This window comes from Entelurus aequoreus, linkage group LG09, assembly GCF_033978785.1.
Source record: "Entelurus aequoreus isolate RoL-2023_Sb linkage group LG09, RoL_Eaeq_v1.1, whole genome shotgun sequence".
NCBI lineage: Eukaryota > Metazoa > Chordata > Actinopteri > Syngnathiformes > Syngnathidae > Entelurus > Entelurus aequoreus.
The window spans coordinates 34,059,521-34,073,785 of NC_084739.1; the positions used below are offsets into that span (position 1 = coordinate 34,059,521).

Below are 14,265 nucleotides of genomic sequence, written 5' to 3' on the forward strand. Positions count from 1 at the left end.
TATGTTAATAATGACTGAATTAATTAATTACATATTATAAAACTGTTGTGTATACTAATTCATAGATGTTATTTTATTATATAAAAAGGTCAGTAAATGATTCTATATCATTGTAAACGCTTTGAAGTGGGAAATGGGGTAGGATTAAATAAGCTTTGCTTCTTCCTACTCCTTTTCGGGCATGATGTAAAATGAAATGATATAATAATAATAATAATAATAATAATAATAATGAATTGCATTTGTTACGCACTTTACATTTGTTAAAATCTCAAAGTGCTACAAAGTATTAAAAATAAAAATAGAAAGTAAGAATATATAATAAAAAATTAAAATAGAAATGAATCATGACACACACTAGATAAAACAGAAACATAGATAAAGTAGAAATAAGAGCCTGAAAGCACTGGATAAAAAAACAGATAAGCAAGCAGTGCATTTAAAAACAAGAAGGCAGAGAAATTAGATAAAAGCTGTGCTAAAAAGGTGTGTTTTTACTCCCTTCTTAAAATGGTCGACCGACTGTGGTGCTCTAAGATGGTCGGGGAGAGCGTTCCAAAGTTCGGGAGCGGTCGAGCAGAAAGCCCGGCGGCCCATAGATTGCAACTTTGTCCTGATGGGTTTGAGGAGGTTAGTGTTTGAGGAGCGGAGGCTGCGGGTAGGGGGTTGAGGGGAAACTAGGTCCTTGAGGTAGGAGGGGGCGTTGCCGTAGATGCATTGGTGAGTGAGCAGGTTGATCTTAAATTGGGTCCGGGATGCAATAGGGAGCCAGTGGAGTGATTTGAGGATAGGTGTGATATGATCACGCTTGCGCACTCTCGTCAGGATCCTCGCTGCGCTGTTTTGAATGTACTGGAGCTTTTTGATGCTCTTTTTGGGGACCCTGACGAGGAGTGCGTTGCAGTAATCAAGCCTGGAGGAGATGAAGGCATGGACGAGTCTTTCAGTGTCGGCTAGGGTGAGTGAGGGGCGGAGTCTTGAGATGTTGCGGAGGTGAAAGAAAGAGGTTTTGCGCAGATAGTTGATGTAGGCTTCAAAGTTCAGGTGGGGGTCCATTTTCACTCCCAGGTTGGTCACAACTGGGGAGAGTGGCAGGTCCTGTCCAGAGAAGGTGATGCTGGTTATGGGGCATGTGTTGATCTGGTGTGGGGTGCCTATTTTCATGACCACTGTTTTTGAGCTATTGAGCTGCAGGAAGTTGATGCTCATCCATGCCTTTATCTCCTCCAGGCAGGTGGTGAGAATGGAGAGGGGTGTTGGAAATGAGGGTGAGGTTTGCATTGTTTGCAGGTAGAGCTGTGTATCATCAGCATAGCAATGGAAGGAAATTCCATGCCTGCTGATGATACGGCCAAGGGGTAGTAGATACAAGGTCAACAGGGTTGGGCGGAGGACAGATCCCTGGGGTACACCGCAGGTGACAGGCAGGGTGCGCGAATGTGAACCTCCCAGGGAGACATATTCTGACCGACCGGAGATGTAGGACTTGAACCACTGTAGTGCTGTATTGTTGAGACCGATGGTGGATTGAAGGCGACTGATTAGGATGTTGTGGTCCACAGTGTCAAATGCGGCTGTAAGGTCCAGTAGGATTAACAGAGAGGGGGAGCTAATGTTGTTGAGTTTGAGATGAGTTTGGAGCTGTGAGCAGACTACTTTCTCCAGTATTTTAGAGAGGAATGGTAGGTTTGAGATGGGCCTGTAGTTGGAGAGGGTGTCTGGGTCGAGGGAGGGTTTTTTAAGAAGAGGGGTGAGGATGGCGGTCTTAAGAGTTAGTGGAATGTGGCCGGTCTGAAAGGAGAGGTTGATGATGTTGGTGATCAGGGGGCTTATTGTACAGATGTTGTTTTTGACTAGGGTGGTGGGAAGAGGGTCCAGGGCACAGGTAGAGGGCTTCATTCCTCTGACAATGTCCTCAATCTCTTGCTGTGTAGTGCTGGTGAAAGATGAGAGGGGGTTAGGGATCAGAGGCAGTGGGACGATTGTTGGGACAATTTGAGTGACGGGGCCAGAAAGGAGGGAGCGGATGTTGTCTACCTTAGTTCTGAAGAACTCAAGGTAGGTGTTGCATTGATCAGCTGTTGTGTTATGGTGTTTGGAGGATTGTGGTTGCAGAAAGTGGTTGACGGTGGAGAAGAGTGTTTTAGAGTTGCCAGGGTTTTTGTTGATTATGTTGGAGTAAAATTGTGACTGTGCCTCCCTGAGAGATCTTGCGTAGGCCTTTTGGTGTTCCCTAAAGGCCTGTCTGTGGACAGTTAGCCCAGTGGAGTTTCGCCGCCGCTCCAGAGCCCGCCCGGCCGTCTTCATTTTCCTCAGCTCGGGTGTGAACCAGGGGGCTGAGTGTGAGAAGGTGACTGTACGGGTTTTAACAGGGGCGTGGAGGTCGAGGAGGTTTTTCAAATTGGTGTTGTAGTGGTCGACTGCATCGCTCAAGGATGGGGGGATTGCAGCAGAGAGGAGTTCCAGGTCGAAGGTGAAAGTGGCGGGGTTTATGTTTTTAAAATTACGGAAATTGATTTGGCGTTTGGGCTTGATATGAGAGGTAGGGAACTGTAGCTCCATGGAAATGACCTTGTGGTCAGACACGCCCAGTGAGTAGGCGACCAGATTTTTGATGGGAGTGGAGTCTGTGATGACCAGGTCTAGAGTGTGTCCCCTGCTGTGTGTGGGGGTATCCACATGTTGTGTGAGGTCCAGAGAGTCCAGTAGTTGTAAGAAATCAGATGCAAATTGGCAGGATGGGTTGTCCACATGGATGTTTATGTCTCCCAGAATTATGACATTTGTGGATGTTGAGCAGAGGGTGGTGAGGAGGTCAGAAACTTCGGAGATGAAAGTTGCGTTTTGTTTGGGTGGTCGGTAAATGAGGAGCAGGGTCATGGAAAAGGGGGGTTTGCAGTTGAATGCAAAGCATTCGAAAGTGGACTCCTTTTCGGGCATGATGTAAAATGAAATGATATGAAATTGTGTGATGTATTAAGATGTAAGTGTGTTCATGTTCGAAATAAACTAAAGAAAGAAAGAAAGAAAGATGGTGCGCTTACCTACAGTATATGTACGTACATAGTATGTATCCTGTTAATATACTTCATATTGCTAAGTATTTGGTGAATATGTATTGTATATGAGATCCGCCCGGAGTTCCTTTAGGCTCTGGATGCTGTGGGGCTATCTTGGTTGACAAGACTCTGCAGCATCGCATGGACATCGGGGCCAGTACCTCTGGATTGGCAGACCAGGGTGGTGGTTCCTCTCTTTAAGAAGGGGAACTGAAGGGAGTGTTCCAACTATCGTGGGATCACACTCCTCAGCCTTCCCGGTAAGGTCTATTCAGGTTTACTGGAGAGGAGACTACACCGGATAGTCGAACCTCAGATTCAGGAGGAACAATGTGGTTTTCGTCCTGGCCGTGGAACTGTGGACCAGCTCTATACTTTCGGCAGGGTCCTTGAGGGTGCATGGGAGTTTGCCCAACCAGTCTACATGTGCTTTGTGGACTTGGAGAAGGCATTCGACCGTGTCCCTCGGGAAGTCTTGTGGGGAGTACTTAGAGAGTATGGGGTATCAGACTGTCTGATTGTGGCGGTCCGCTCCCTGTATGATCAGTGTCAGAGCTTGGTCCGCATTGCAGGCAGTAAGTCGGACACGTTTCCAGTGAGGGTTGGACTACGCCAAGGCTGCCCTTTGTCACCGATTCTGTTCATAACTTTTATGGACATAATTTCTAGGCGCAGTCAGGGCGTTGAGGGGATCTGGTTTGGTGGCTGCAGGATTAGGTCTCCGCTTTTTGCAGATGATGTGGTCCTGATGGCTTCATCTGGCCAGGATCTTCAGCTCTCACTGGATCGGTTCACAGCTGAGTGTGAAGCGACTGGGATGAGAATCAGCACCTCCAAGTCCGAGTCCATGGTTCTCGCCCAGAAAAGGGTGGAGTGCCATCTCTGGGTTGCGGAGGAGACCCTGCCCCAAGTGGAGGAGTTCAAGTACCTCGGAGTCTTGTTCACGAGTGAGGGAAGATTGGATCGTGAGATCGACAGGCGGATCGGTGCGGCGTCTTCACTAATGTGGACGCCGTATCGATCTGTTGTGGTGAAGAAGGAGCTGAGCCGGAAGGCAAAGCTCTCAATTTACCGGTCGATCTACGTTCCCATCCTCACCTAAGGTCATGAGCTTTGGGTTATGACCGAAAGGACAAGATCACGGGTACAAGCGGCCGAAATTAGTTTCCTCCGTCGGGTGGCGGGGCTCTCCCTTAGAGATAGGGTGAGAAGGTCTGTCATCCGGGAGGAGCTCAAAGTAAAGCCACTGCTCCTCCATATCTAGAGGAGCCAGATGAGGTGGTTCGGGCATCTGGTCAGGTTGCCACCCGAACGCCTCCCTAGGGAGTGTTTAGGACACGTCCAACCGGTAGGAGGCCACGGGAAGACCCAGGACACGTTAGGAAGACTATGTCTCCCGGCTGGCCTGGGAACGCCTCGGGATCCCCCGGGAAGAGCTGGACGGAGTGGCTGGGGAGAGGGAAGTCTGGGCTTCCCTGCTTAGGCTGCTGCCCCCGCGACCCGACCTCGGATAAGCGGAAGAAGATGGATGGATGGATGGATGTATTGTATATATGATCAAAGGGGAACTCAAACTTTTGGGGGAATTTTGCCTGTCATGCACAATCCTTATGTAAGACAAGAACACTCATGTTTCTATTTTTTTGCATTTTAAATATTAAATACATGCGATCAAAAGTTTGCTTACGATGGAGCCCAGGGGAGTCGCTCTATTCCGCCTATAAAGCACTTAAAAAACATCCAAACACCTTCATCAAAATTGTATATACACACTGTAAGTATATGTAATGTAGTAACAGGCACATTCATAATATGTAATATTTACGTATGTTGCTCATTTTAAGCATACGGCAGCGCACTAATTTCAAAAACACATCACAATGTTCACTTTTTTTAACAACATCACTGATTATTACTCTCTGCAGTCGTCATGAGAGCCAACAAACATAATAAAACATCACTGACTGTACAATGTCTGCTGTCATTAGAATGCCGACAGTTAGGATGTTGATATATTCCCGTTTAGATGAAGAATGACTCATAATCCTTGCGAAGAAAAAGAGGGGTGGAACCAAGCGCGGACCAAGCGTCTTTTTGGGTCTTTCTCGCCATATCCAAGGCTAAATTAAATGCCAAAGTTGACCAACTCTTCGGATTATGTCCTTATCATTCTACTATCAAGGTGAGAGGCATTATTTATCAGTTTAAATAAACCTTCGTGAGCATACCAGCCGATGATGTCAACATAGCCACACGAGCTAGTTAGCTCTGTCTGGTCAAAGCAGTGCTATAAATAGTTTGTCTGCATTAACACTTATAATAACAATATCACTAATACTTGGTTAATAGTCATGGTTATTTAGAGGGATTTATAGGTAGAATAGATGACCTCCAATTTGCTCCATTGTAAGCAGACTTTAATTTAAGGGTTTACGAGTTTATTAAAAAAAAACACATCAGTCGTCTTGTCTCTCATAATGATTGTGAACAATAGGCACATTTCCAAAAAATGTGCAGTTCCCCTTTAGGAATCAGATTATCTGAGTAATAGGGGCAGAAAAAGATTATCTTTTGCTTCTTCCTGCTCCTTTTCAGACACACTTTATGTTTCTTTGATTCCATTTCATATTTTTCAATATTACTATTGTCTTTTGCTGCTGAAGATACTGCATTAAAGATGATTGTATTGTTTAAACTGTGTAGATGGTTTGTTTTGTTCGAAATTGGTAAACTGAACTGAACTAATATAATATTGACCTACTGTACATTCTTTTAGAAACTGTTATATGTATGAATAATTGTATTCTAAACAACCTTCTGGATATAACTTATTATATGTGTCAATGTTATCTCTAATACTCAATGTGAATTTCCATTTGGTGAATGAGTATCTTTTGGATGGAAATGAAACAAAACTGGACAAACTCTTTGGGACATTGTGTACGGCATTGCAATATTGAAGACACATATTCAAATTAAATGTGTTTTTACAAGCTGAGGAAATGTTATCTATTATGTCCAAAAAAAGAGTCCAAAAGAATAAGCAAGAACATCACTTTTTATTCATAAAAGGTTAACAGCTTTAAAAATAAATACATCAATAAAGGTGTAAACATTGGTTATTGACAAATAACCAATACATTTTGGCTACTTGTTGTGTATTACAGGCCAACAATATTAATTCAATGAAACCAATTAAAAATCAAAATTTTCCCAGGGTAGGATTCATTTTAGGCTTTACCCTAAAATTGTATAAAGTGAGATGTGCTGTCTCATTTTAAGGACTGGCAGTTCATTCCCTAAAACATCTTTGTCTGGCAGGTTCATCTGTGGCCAAGCTACAGGCGCACGACCCTGAGGAGGAACCCCTCATGTATGGGGTTTCTGGAGAGGAGGCCATGCGATATTTTTCTGTGAACAAAGACACTGGTGTTGTGTGGCTTCGACACCCGCTTGATCGTGAGGTAAGATCACCTTTTGAGCATACTAACAACTGTGTATGTACCACAATTTTGCAACTTTGGAAGGTTGCTTCGATTCAACCTGCAAGTTTTCTCTTGATGGAAAATGACTCCCAGATGTTAAAACAATGTGGGGAAAAAACTAAGTCTCAGTCTTTATTTACATTTCAACAAAATCTTGAAGTCAAAAGGATGAAATATTATGAACAATTTGGGGCTTATATATTGTATATATTTGTATTCTCCAAAAAGTCTTACAGTGTTCTAAAAACAAGAACAGCAACACTTGATTTTAATCAAATTTAAACAAATGTTAACACTTGATTTCTGCTTTTCTGTGTTACTTGCAAAGTATGTGATGTGTATTGTATATGTTTTCATCAGACCAAGTCAGAGATGCAAGTTGAATTCTACGTGAGTGACATTCAAGAGGTAAAGGACACATTTAGACCCCCTTCCATTTTCCTCTCTCTTAGTACATCTATTGTGACTCTTTAATTATGTAAGCTAACTAGAAAGCTATCCTGTATTATATCATTATTTTTTTTATTCATAATGGTCTATTACTCCTCTATACATTTATTAGGTCCATATTGAAAGTATGTCATTCTTAAGACCAGATACTGCACTGTACTCAATATTTACAGTAAACTGAAGGCATCCTTTTTCTCTCATCTCCATCCTACACGGTATCTGACTTCTGCAGCACAATAAAAAGTGTTCACATATGTATTTAAAATTGGGTGACAGAGATGACAGAATCATAATCGAGTGTAAAGAATCAATGTTGAAAGTGTTAAGCATAGTTCACAAGAAAAAAACGACAACAATACACCACTTTCTTAACCACAGACAAAGTCATTGGGCTTAAGATTAATATTATCTTTATTTTTAAAGTACAAAAAACAACTTGAGTGACTGTACAATTGCATATATTCAATTGTATTGATTAAAAGGATGGATAATCTATTCAAATATCTACATGTAAACAAACCAGCCATGTACTTGAATGTAAGTAACCTTTGCGCTGTTATGCCCTGAGTCAACACTTAAAATAAGTTGACATTTTTTAGTATTTTCCTCTTAACCATCAGTGTTTCCCATAAACTGCCAAGATACCTGTGGCGATGGGGGCGTGACTATGGGCGTGGCTATGGGCGTGGCCACCATGCCATCATCGAGTAATTTGCATAATTTACTACAATGATATGATTTTCTCTAAAAAGGCTCAAAAAGTGTGTACTTACTAATTAATAATAACAGTTTTGTTTTAAACGTCCATCCATCCATCCATCCATCCATCCATCCATTTTACAATATGATTACAACACTTTATGTACATATTTATATACAGATTTGAACAATAAGTTATTCACTGAAATATATTTATTAATTGTGGTTTTTAAAAAATATATATCTTATAAAATATAAAAGCTAAAATGTCTCTTAACGCTCTGCCCCTTTAATTAGTGCATACTAAATAATTTAACTTTAGCCTACTACTACAACCATATTATTTACCAGCAACATAAAGTGAAACAGAGGCAGAGGTGTCCTGCCACAGTCAGTAACAAATAAACACAAAACAATAGTGGTCAAATACAAATGAGGCAACAAGAGAAGTATCCTACACTTCTCTTTTGTAAAGTAAATCTGAACAGCCTATATGTGCATCTACATCAACTATATGATTTGCCTGAGAAGCTGGACAGGACAAAAAAACTTTTTTTTTTTTTTAATTTGTGGCGGACGTAATTCTTTCGTGGCGGGCCGCCACAAATAAATGAATGTGTGGGAAACACTGACCATGTTTGAGCACAGTAATTTCCAGACTATATGTCACTACTTTAGTCCCACACTTAGAACCCTGCGGTTGATACAATGCTGTGGCTAATTTATGGATTGTTTCAAGTTCACCAGCTTCACATGACGCCTTGTCACGGATGACCAATGAAATTGTTCACATTAAATCAGACATACTCACAGAACAACTCGGTCAGCCATTTCAGCGCATTATGTACTCACTCTCTTCATGGCCAAGACTTTGGATGTATATCATTAAGATTTTGTCGATACCGTTACCAATATCAATATTCCTTATTGATACCAGTATTCCTCGGTACTCCTGTTGGTACTATATGACATTTGTGTAAATAAAGATGTGAAAAAATGTATTTTTATTAGCACCACCAACACATCATGATATAACCTAACAGCAGGTAAGTATTTTATCAACACCTGCTTTTGTTGTTATGTCATCATCTTGTAAAGACCACACAGATTCATCACTCTGTTTCTATTCATTACAAAATACATGCACTATATCCATTAATCCATTTTCTACTGCTTGTCGCTATGATTATATCTAAAATATTAGTAGTAAAATGATAGTTCAAACCCCGGCCGAGTCATACAAAAGACTATAAAAATGGGAACCCATTACCTCCCTGCTTTACACTCAGCATCAAGGGTTAGAATTGGGGGTTAAATCACCAAAAATGATTCCCGGGCGCGGCCACCGCTGCTGCTCACTGCTCCCCTCATCTCCCAGGGGGTGAACAAGAGTGATGGGTCAAATGCAGAGAATAATTTCGCCACACCTAGTGTGTGTGTGACAATCATTGGTACTTTAACTTTTTAACTTAATAAATAAATGGGTACAATAATAATAATGTATGGTACTCATATTCATTTGTAGACCTTTAACATGATATAGTTTATCAAGTATATAATATAAATCAATACAATCAAATAGTATTCTATTTGGGTGTGCATTTTGTAACAATAGGAGCAGTTATTCCCGTGTATATTGCACACAGACTTATTTGATTGACGGACCGGAAGCCAGTATTGACAGCTATTGAAGTATACATCTATGTCGTGTGTGTGGTACATAAACAAAACAAAACAAACAATGATTATTTAATACGTTCGCCTTTTTGAGTGGATTAATATTGGCCTGTGCATTACTGGATCACTCAAAGGACGGTCAGCTGGATACAATTTAATACTGATAGCAGTAGTTTTAGTCCAGAATCATAACAGTGTTCCTGGATTGACCCAATTAGGAACCGATACCAAAAATTACCGGTACACGGTATACATCCCTTGCCAAGACAAAACAAAATGCACACGACACAGCACCAAAGCCAAAGGCGATCGACTCAGCCATCGAAAAAGGACAAAGAAGTTGCACGGAACAGAAAACCACCACCGCCAACAGGCCCCAAAAGGACGGACAGCTGTGCGCCGAAAAGATGGCATATGCCCAGAAGCGACCAGCCTCGAAACAAAAGTGGAAAAAAAAACAAAAGTGGAAAAAAAACAAAGCAGAGAAAATGCAGAATGACGCACCCTCGACACAGAAAAACACGAACCTTACGGGCCCAGCAGGGCACATCAGGAGGAGGACAAAGACAGCGCTCAATTACTTTTCCGGTAGGGTACTGAAAGACGTTTTTACAGGCATTCTCTTTTGATAAATTTGCAAATGACACAAAGGCCTGTGTAAATACAATACAAGTACATGCGGCTTATAAGAGGTGTTCCGGCGCAAAAAAACATAAAATCCATTCCGCCAATTTTGAGCTGTGAGCGGCACTAAATAGATTACACCATTCTCTACAAGGAGGTACAAACAAATGTTCCGCAAAAGCCACTTATCTTTCGCATTTGACTGTTGAATATTCCGTTTTACCTTAGAAACCGACAAGCAACCTGCTCGCTTTGCAGCACAAACAGACAAATCCATAACGACCATTCAGTGCATCGAAATGTTTGCTGACATCGTGTCTGTTTTGCTGTGATTGTAACGAAATTAAAGCATCAACAATGAGTAACTTTAATGAAATCAGTAATGTGTAGTGCCCTGATAAATCTTAGCGTTGGATGAGCAAGATAGGCCGACACAGTGCGGTCGGAAAAATCCTGTCTATGGACTTTGTGCATAATGTACAGGATACGTGTGTAGCCATTACCCTCTAATGATGAACTGAATTGTATGTTTACTCTGCTGTTGTTGTCTTGTGATGCAACTGTCAATGTAATGATGTGATGATGCAGCGGTCAATGTAAACCCCGGACCCCCCTGTCCAGGGATCACCCAAAAAAGGTGTTTGTTTGGATGAAATTGACTCAGTGATGGAATATGCATTCCTCTGAAAAAAATGTCTCTGTTTTCACAAATTTTTTGGACCAAGCTAGCACCAATTAGGATTAGTCTGTTTTTCGAAAGAAAAAAATGTCCGGAGTTATCTGTTTTTGTTGCCAATTTTCTACAAATATATCAAAATTCCCTATTTGTAATAAAGGTGCATTTTTCAAGTTAAGTCCATCATTTTGGTTGTTAGAAACAATTCAATTGCAGTCCTGATCAGCAGGATTTATGTTTCATGAAAAGCTCTAAAAAAAACATTGATTTACTCACAACAAGGAAAACGAGGATATATATTCATGCGTTAACTCTTCATATACAAAATAAAATGGGTACAAAAATTGTGTTGTTGCGGGTTGTACGTAGGTGTGCTCTATAATCCGTAAATTACATTGTGTTGCTCATTAAGTGCAAAATTAAAGTAAGGCATACTTTCAAACTATATTATTACATTTTATATTATATTTAAATGAATAATTTTAACATATTTTGCCAAGTTTTTGGATTTAGGGTCTTTTACTGTGATAGGAAGTGGAATAGGAAATGCTTTACCTGGTTATTTCCTCCCCTAGGTGGTGAAAGACACCGTCAACATTCAGATTGGCGACGTGAACGACAATGCACCAATCTTCCATGGGCAGCCCTACACCGTCCACATCCCAGAGGTAAGGGAATTACTTACTGCATCTCCGGAATGGTGATGCTTAAATCTTAGGTTGGCGATGCACCTTTGTTGAACAGGTCCGCCCTTTCCGTTGCAGAAGATTTAAACAAAAGGACAAATCCTCGCATAAAAACTGTAATTAGAATCAGCATGGGAACGGAGGACATGTCACTAAAGAACAGTGGAAGTGAAAAATACATTCTAAGAAAACTTTTTAGTGATTTTACTGCTTGTGTGAACTTAACATGATTTTGAGAGTTTTCTTCCAGATGTTTAGAGAGATTCTACCGCTTACTTATAGGAAGGACAGCTATTCACTTGTGAAAGACCTCAATCTCTTTTCTTCTCACACTTTCTTGTGCTCTGCTGTCCTCTCGCTGGATCTGGTACCTCACTTCTTTCCATCCATCCCTCTTTTCTTTGCCCTCTCGCTCTATAATCCATGATATGAAGTAATTGCCAGAGTGGAGTGGAGGACTTCAAATGGGGGCTAAATCCACAAACACACACCCAAGCTCGAAAACACACACACCTATTTCGTGTTGTGTTTATATTGAATCATCACCGTTTTCGGAGTCTTCACTAAATCTTCAAAGCCACTTGGTTTTTCTCTCTCCAATCCATAAAGCCAAGCAAATCAGGAGGAGAAAGTAAAAACTATTTAGAGGAGGCCACCAGTTCATAATGTTCTCTCCTCGCTTCCAAGTTAGACATATATTACAAATCCTAACATATTTGTGCATGTATCTTGTCTATTAGCGCACACCGAGTTCATTCTTGTGTGTTACACTAACAATACAGAGGGCAGTTCACATTGAATTGTCCACTTTTAGAAAGGATTTCATCATGTCACCTTCTGTGTACACTTTTCTCCAACTTATGTTTTTGCCCACCTTTTTTATGACCTTTTTACAAAGTGTCTATGGCATGTGAGGAAACAGGCTGTGACATCACTCCATAATGATGTGGTTTACTTTAATAACTGAATATCATTAGCGATAATAAAGGCAAGGCAAAGCAAAGCAAGTTTATTTACAGTGCAAAATTTGTACGCAAGGCAATTCCAAGTGCTTTACAGAAAATGTAAAGGTAAAATTAAAAATGAGATATTCATAAAAATAATCATAAGTCAAATTAAAACACAACAAAATCATCATAAAACAATTGTAATTCAAATTAAAATCAAATAGTATAGATGAAATACTTTCAGTTGTCATATGCACACAAACATAAAATATACCATATGCAGTAATGTAGCCAAAAATAGTACTGCAATCACAGTCAAAACTCTGTAGTCCCCCTCCCACTCTCCATGACTGAGCTTACCAGATATGCAGCCAAATCTGGATCCTACTCAAAGGAATCGACGAGTCTTACGCTGTAGGTTTCTCTTGTTTATGCTTCTTGCAAGATGGTTTACTAAGAAATGATGCCACATTTTTCTAATGTCAATTAGCCAAATGTATTTGTAAAGTTACGCAGCAATATTTCAGTCAAGAGTTGGGACAGATTGTTGGTATTACCCTGCTAAAATGTATAGTTTGACCGCACGGACCACCATCCAAGTATATTATTTATATAATATATTATATATCGCTTTGGCCTACTTTGATGGCAATAAAATTACAGCAACATTTTGTTCAGCATAACTCCATATTGCATCCAACCAAAAACACACTGCATTCTCCTCCATTTACGATTCTATGAGCCAACCCACGTTACGCAAAAACCACGTTACGCATAAATCATATTGCCTACAACCATTTCAATATACAAAGTATAAAATCATTACATATAATGCATAACATTGTGCCAAGAAAATACCAACTCATATGTGCCTGATGCAGATACAGTACCGGCAACCGCAATTAGCCGTGCTAATGTTAGAACACATTTCCTCAGCCTATCAGCATATTGCGAACAAAATATGCACTGACACTACTCATATCAACATAGGTTTTATTTGTCGAAAAAATATTTTGACCTGTCAGTTGGATGACACATCGACATACAGGCTAACGGGCATATATTTCCCCCATTAGCCTATATGTCAATGTGTCATTGACCGGGCTAGCATGCTAAGCATTCGTTGCACGAATATACTAGCTTTGTTAAACAAGATAATAGACTGTATTGGACAATATAGTTTACATACGAAATGTCCATTTCCATTCATTACAAGTAATAAGAAAACGTACATGCCTTACTTACCTATCAAGGAGGAAATTAGCAAGTATGGCGTCAGATAAAAAAATCTTCTCCGCCTTCAATCCTCTCCATCTTTCAAAGGCACCACCGATACAAATCCTTGTTTTGTTCCTGGTTTTGTCATGAATAAGTTGAGAATCGTATCGACACCTTTTAGATTTACTAAGATCTGACATGTTTAGTAACTTTATCAGTGGCAGTAGCCAGACGAAGATGACGGTGCGTAACTGGCAACCTGGATGTGACACACTCACAGACTTTGTAATCGGTCAAAAGTTCCTAAAACATGCTTAATTTCTTTTCTTTTCACAACAGAGTGCATTCATTTCACCAACACTTTGTGATTTATGGAAGTAGTAAGATACGGTCAGTGGAATTTAACCTGCAGAAACAGAACTGAATGAAACATTCTCGTCCAAAGGAGAACAACAGGGAACAGGCAACATGCATGCATTTTTAGGACTGTTGAAATTAACATTTTATTACATATTAATCCACCATGTTTATTAATATGTTTAAAATGTTTCATCTGCTGAGCAGAATGAATGTCTCTTGCAACATACTTCAGAACCGTTTTTCAAAGTAGTTTCTCACTTGTGCAAATGCGAAGTTGATATGGTAATGATAGGCTGCAGAACCAAATATATCAATGTGGTATATAGTAAACAGCACGCTGGCCCTCGCAATGGGAAATTCGAGTAAAATAAAATATTGACCGAC

The 14,265-nt window shown here is 40.4% G+C and overlaps 1 protein-coding gene across 1 annotated transcript in view; it reads left to right on the forward strand.

The window, feature by feature from the left end:
• The window catches only part of LOC133656976 (cadherin-23-like), a 379,926-nt gene that overhangs the window by 64,260 nt on the left and 301,401 nt on the right, over positions 1–14,265 (forward strand). The window contains exons 4-6 of the mRNA XM_062057866.1: positions 6,381–6,523; positions 6,905–6,952; positions 11,246–11,338. Coding sequence (XP_061913850.1) covers positions 6,381–6,523; positions 6,905–6,952; positions 11,246–11,338 — 284 coding nt within the window. The remainder of the gene's footprint in view (positions 1–6,380; positions 6,524–6,904; positions 6,953–11,245; positions 11,339–14,265) is intronic.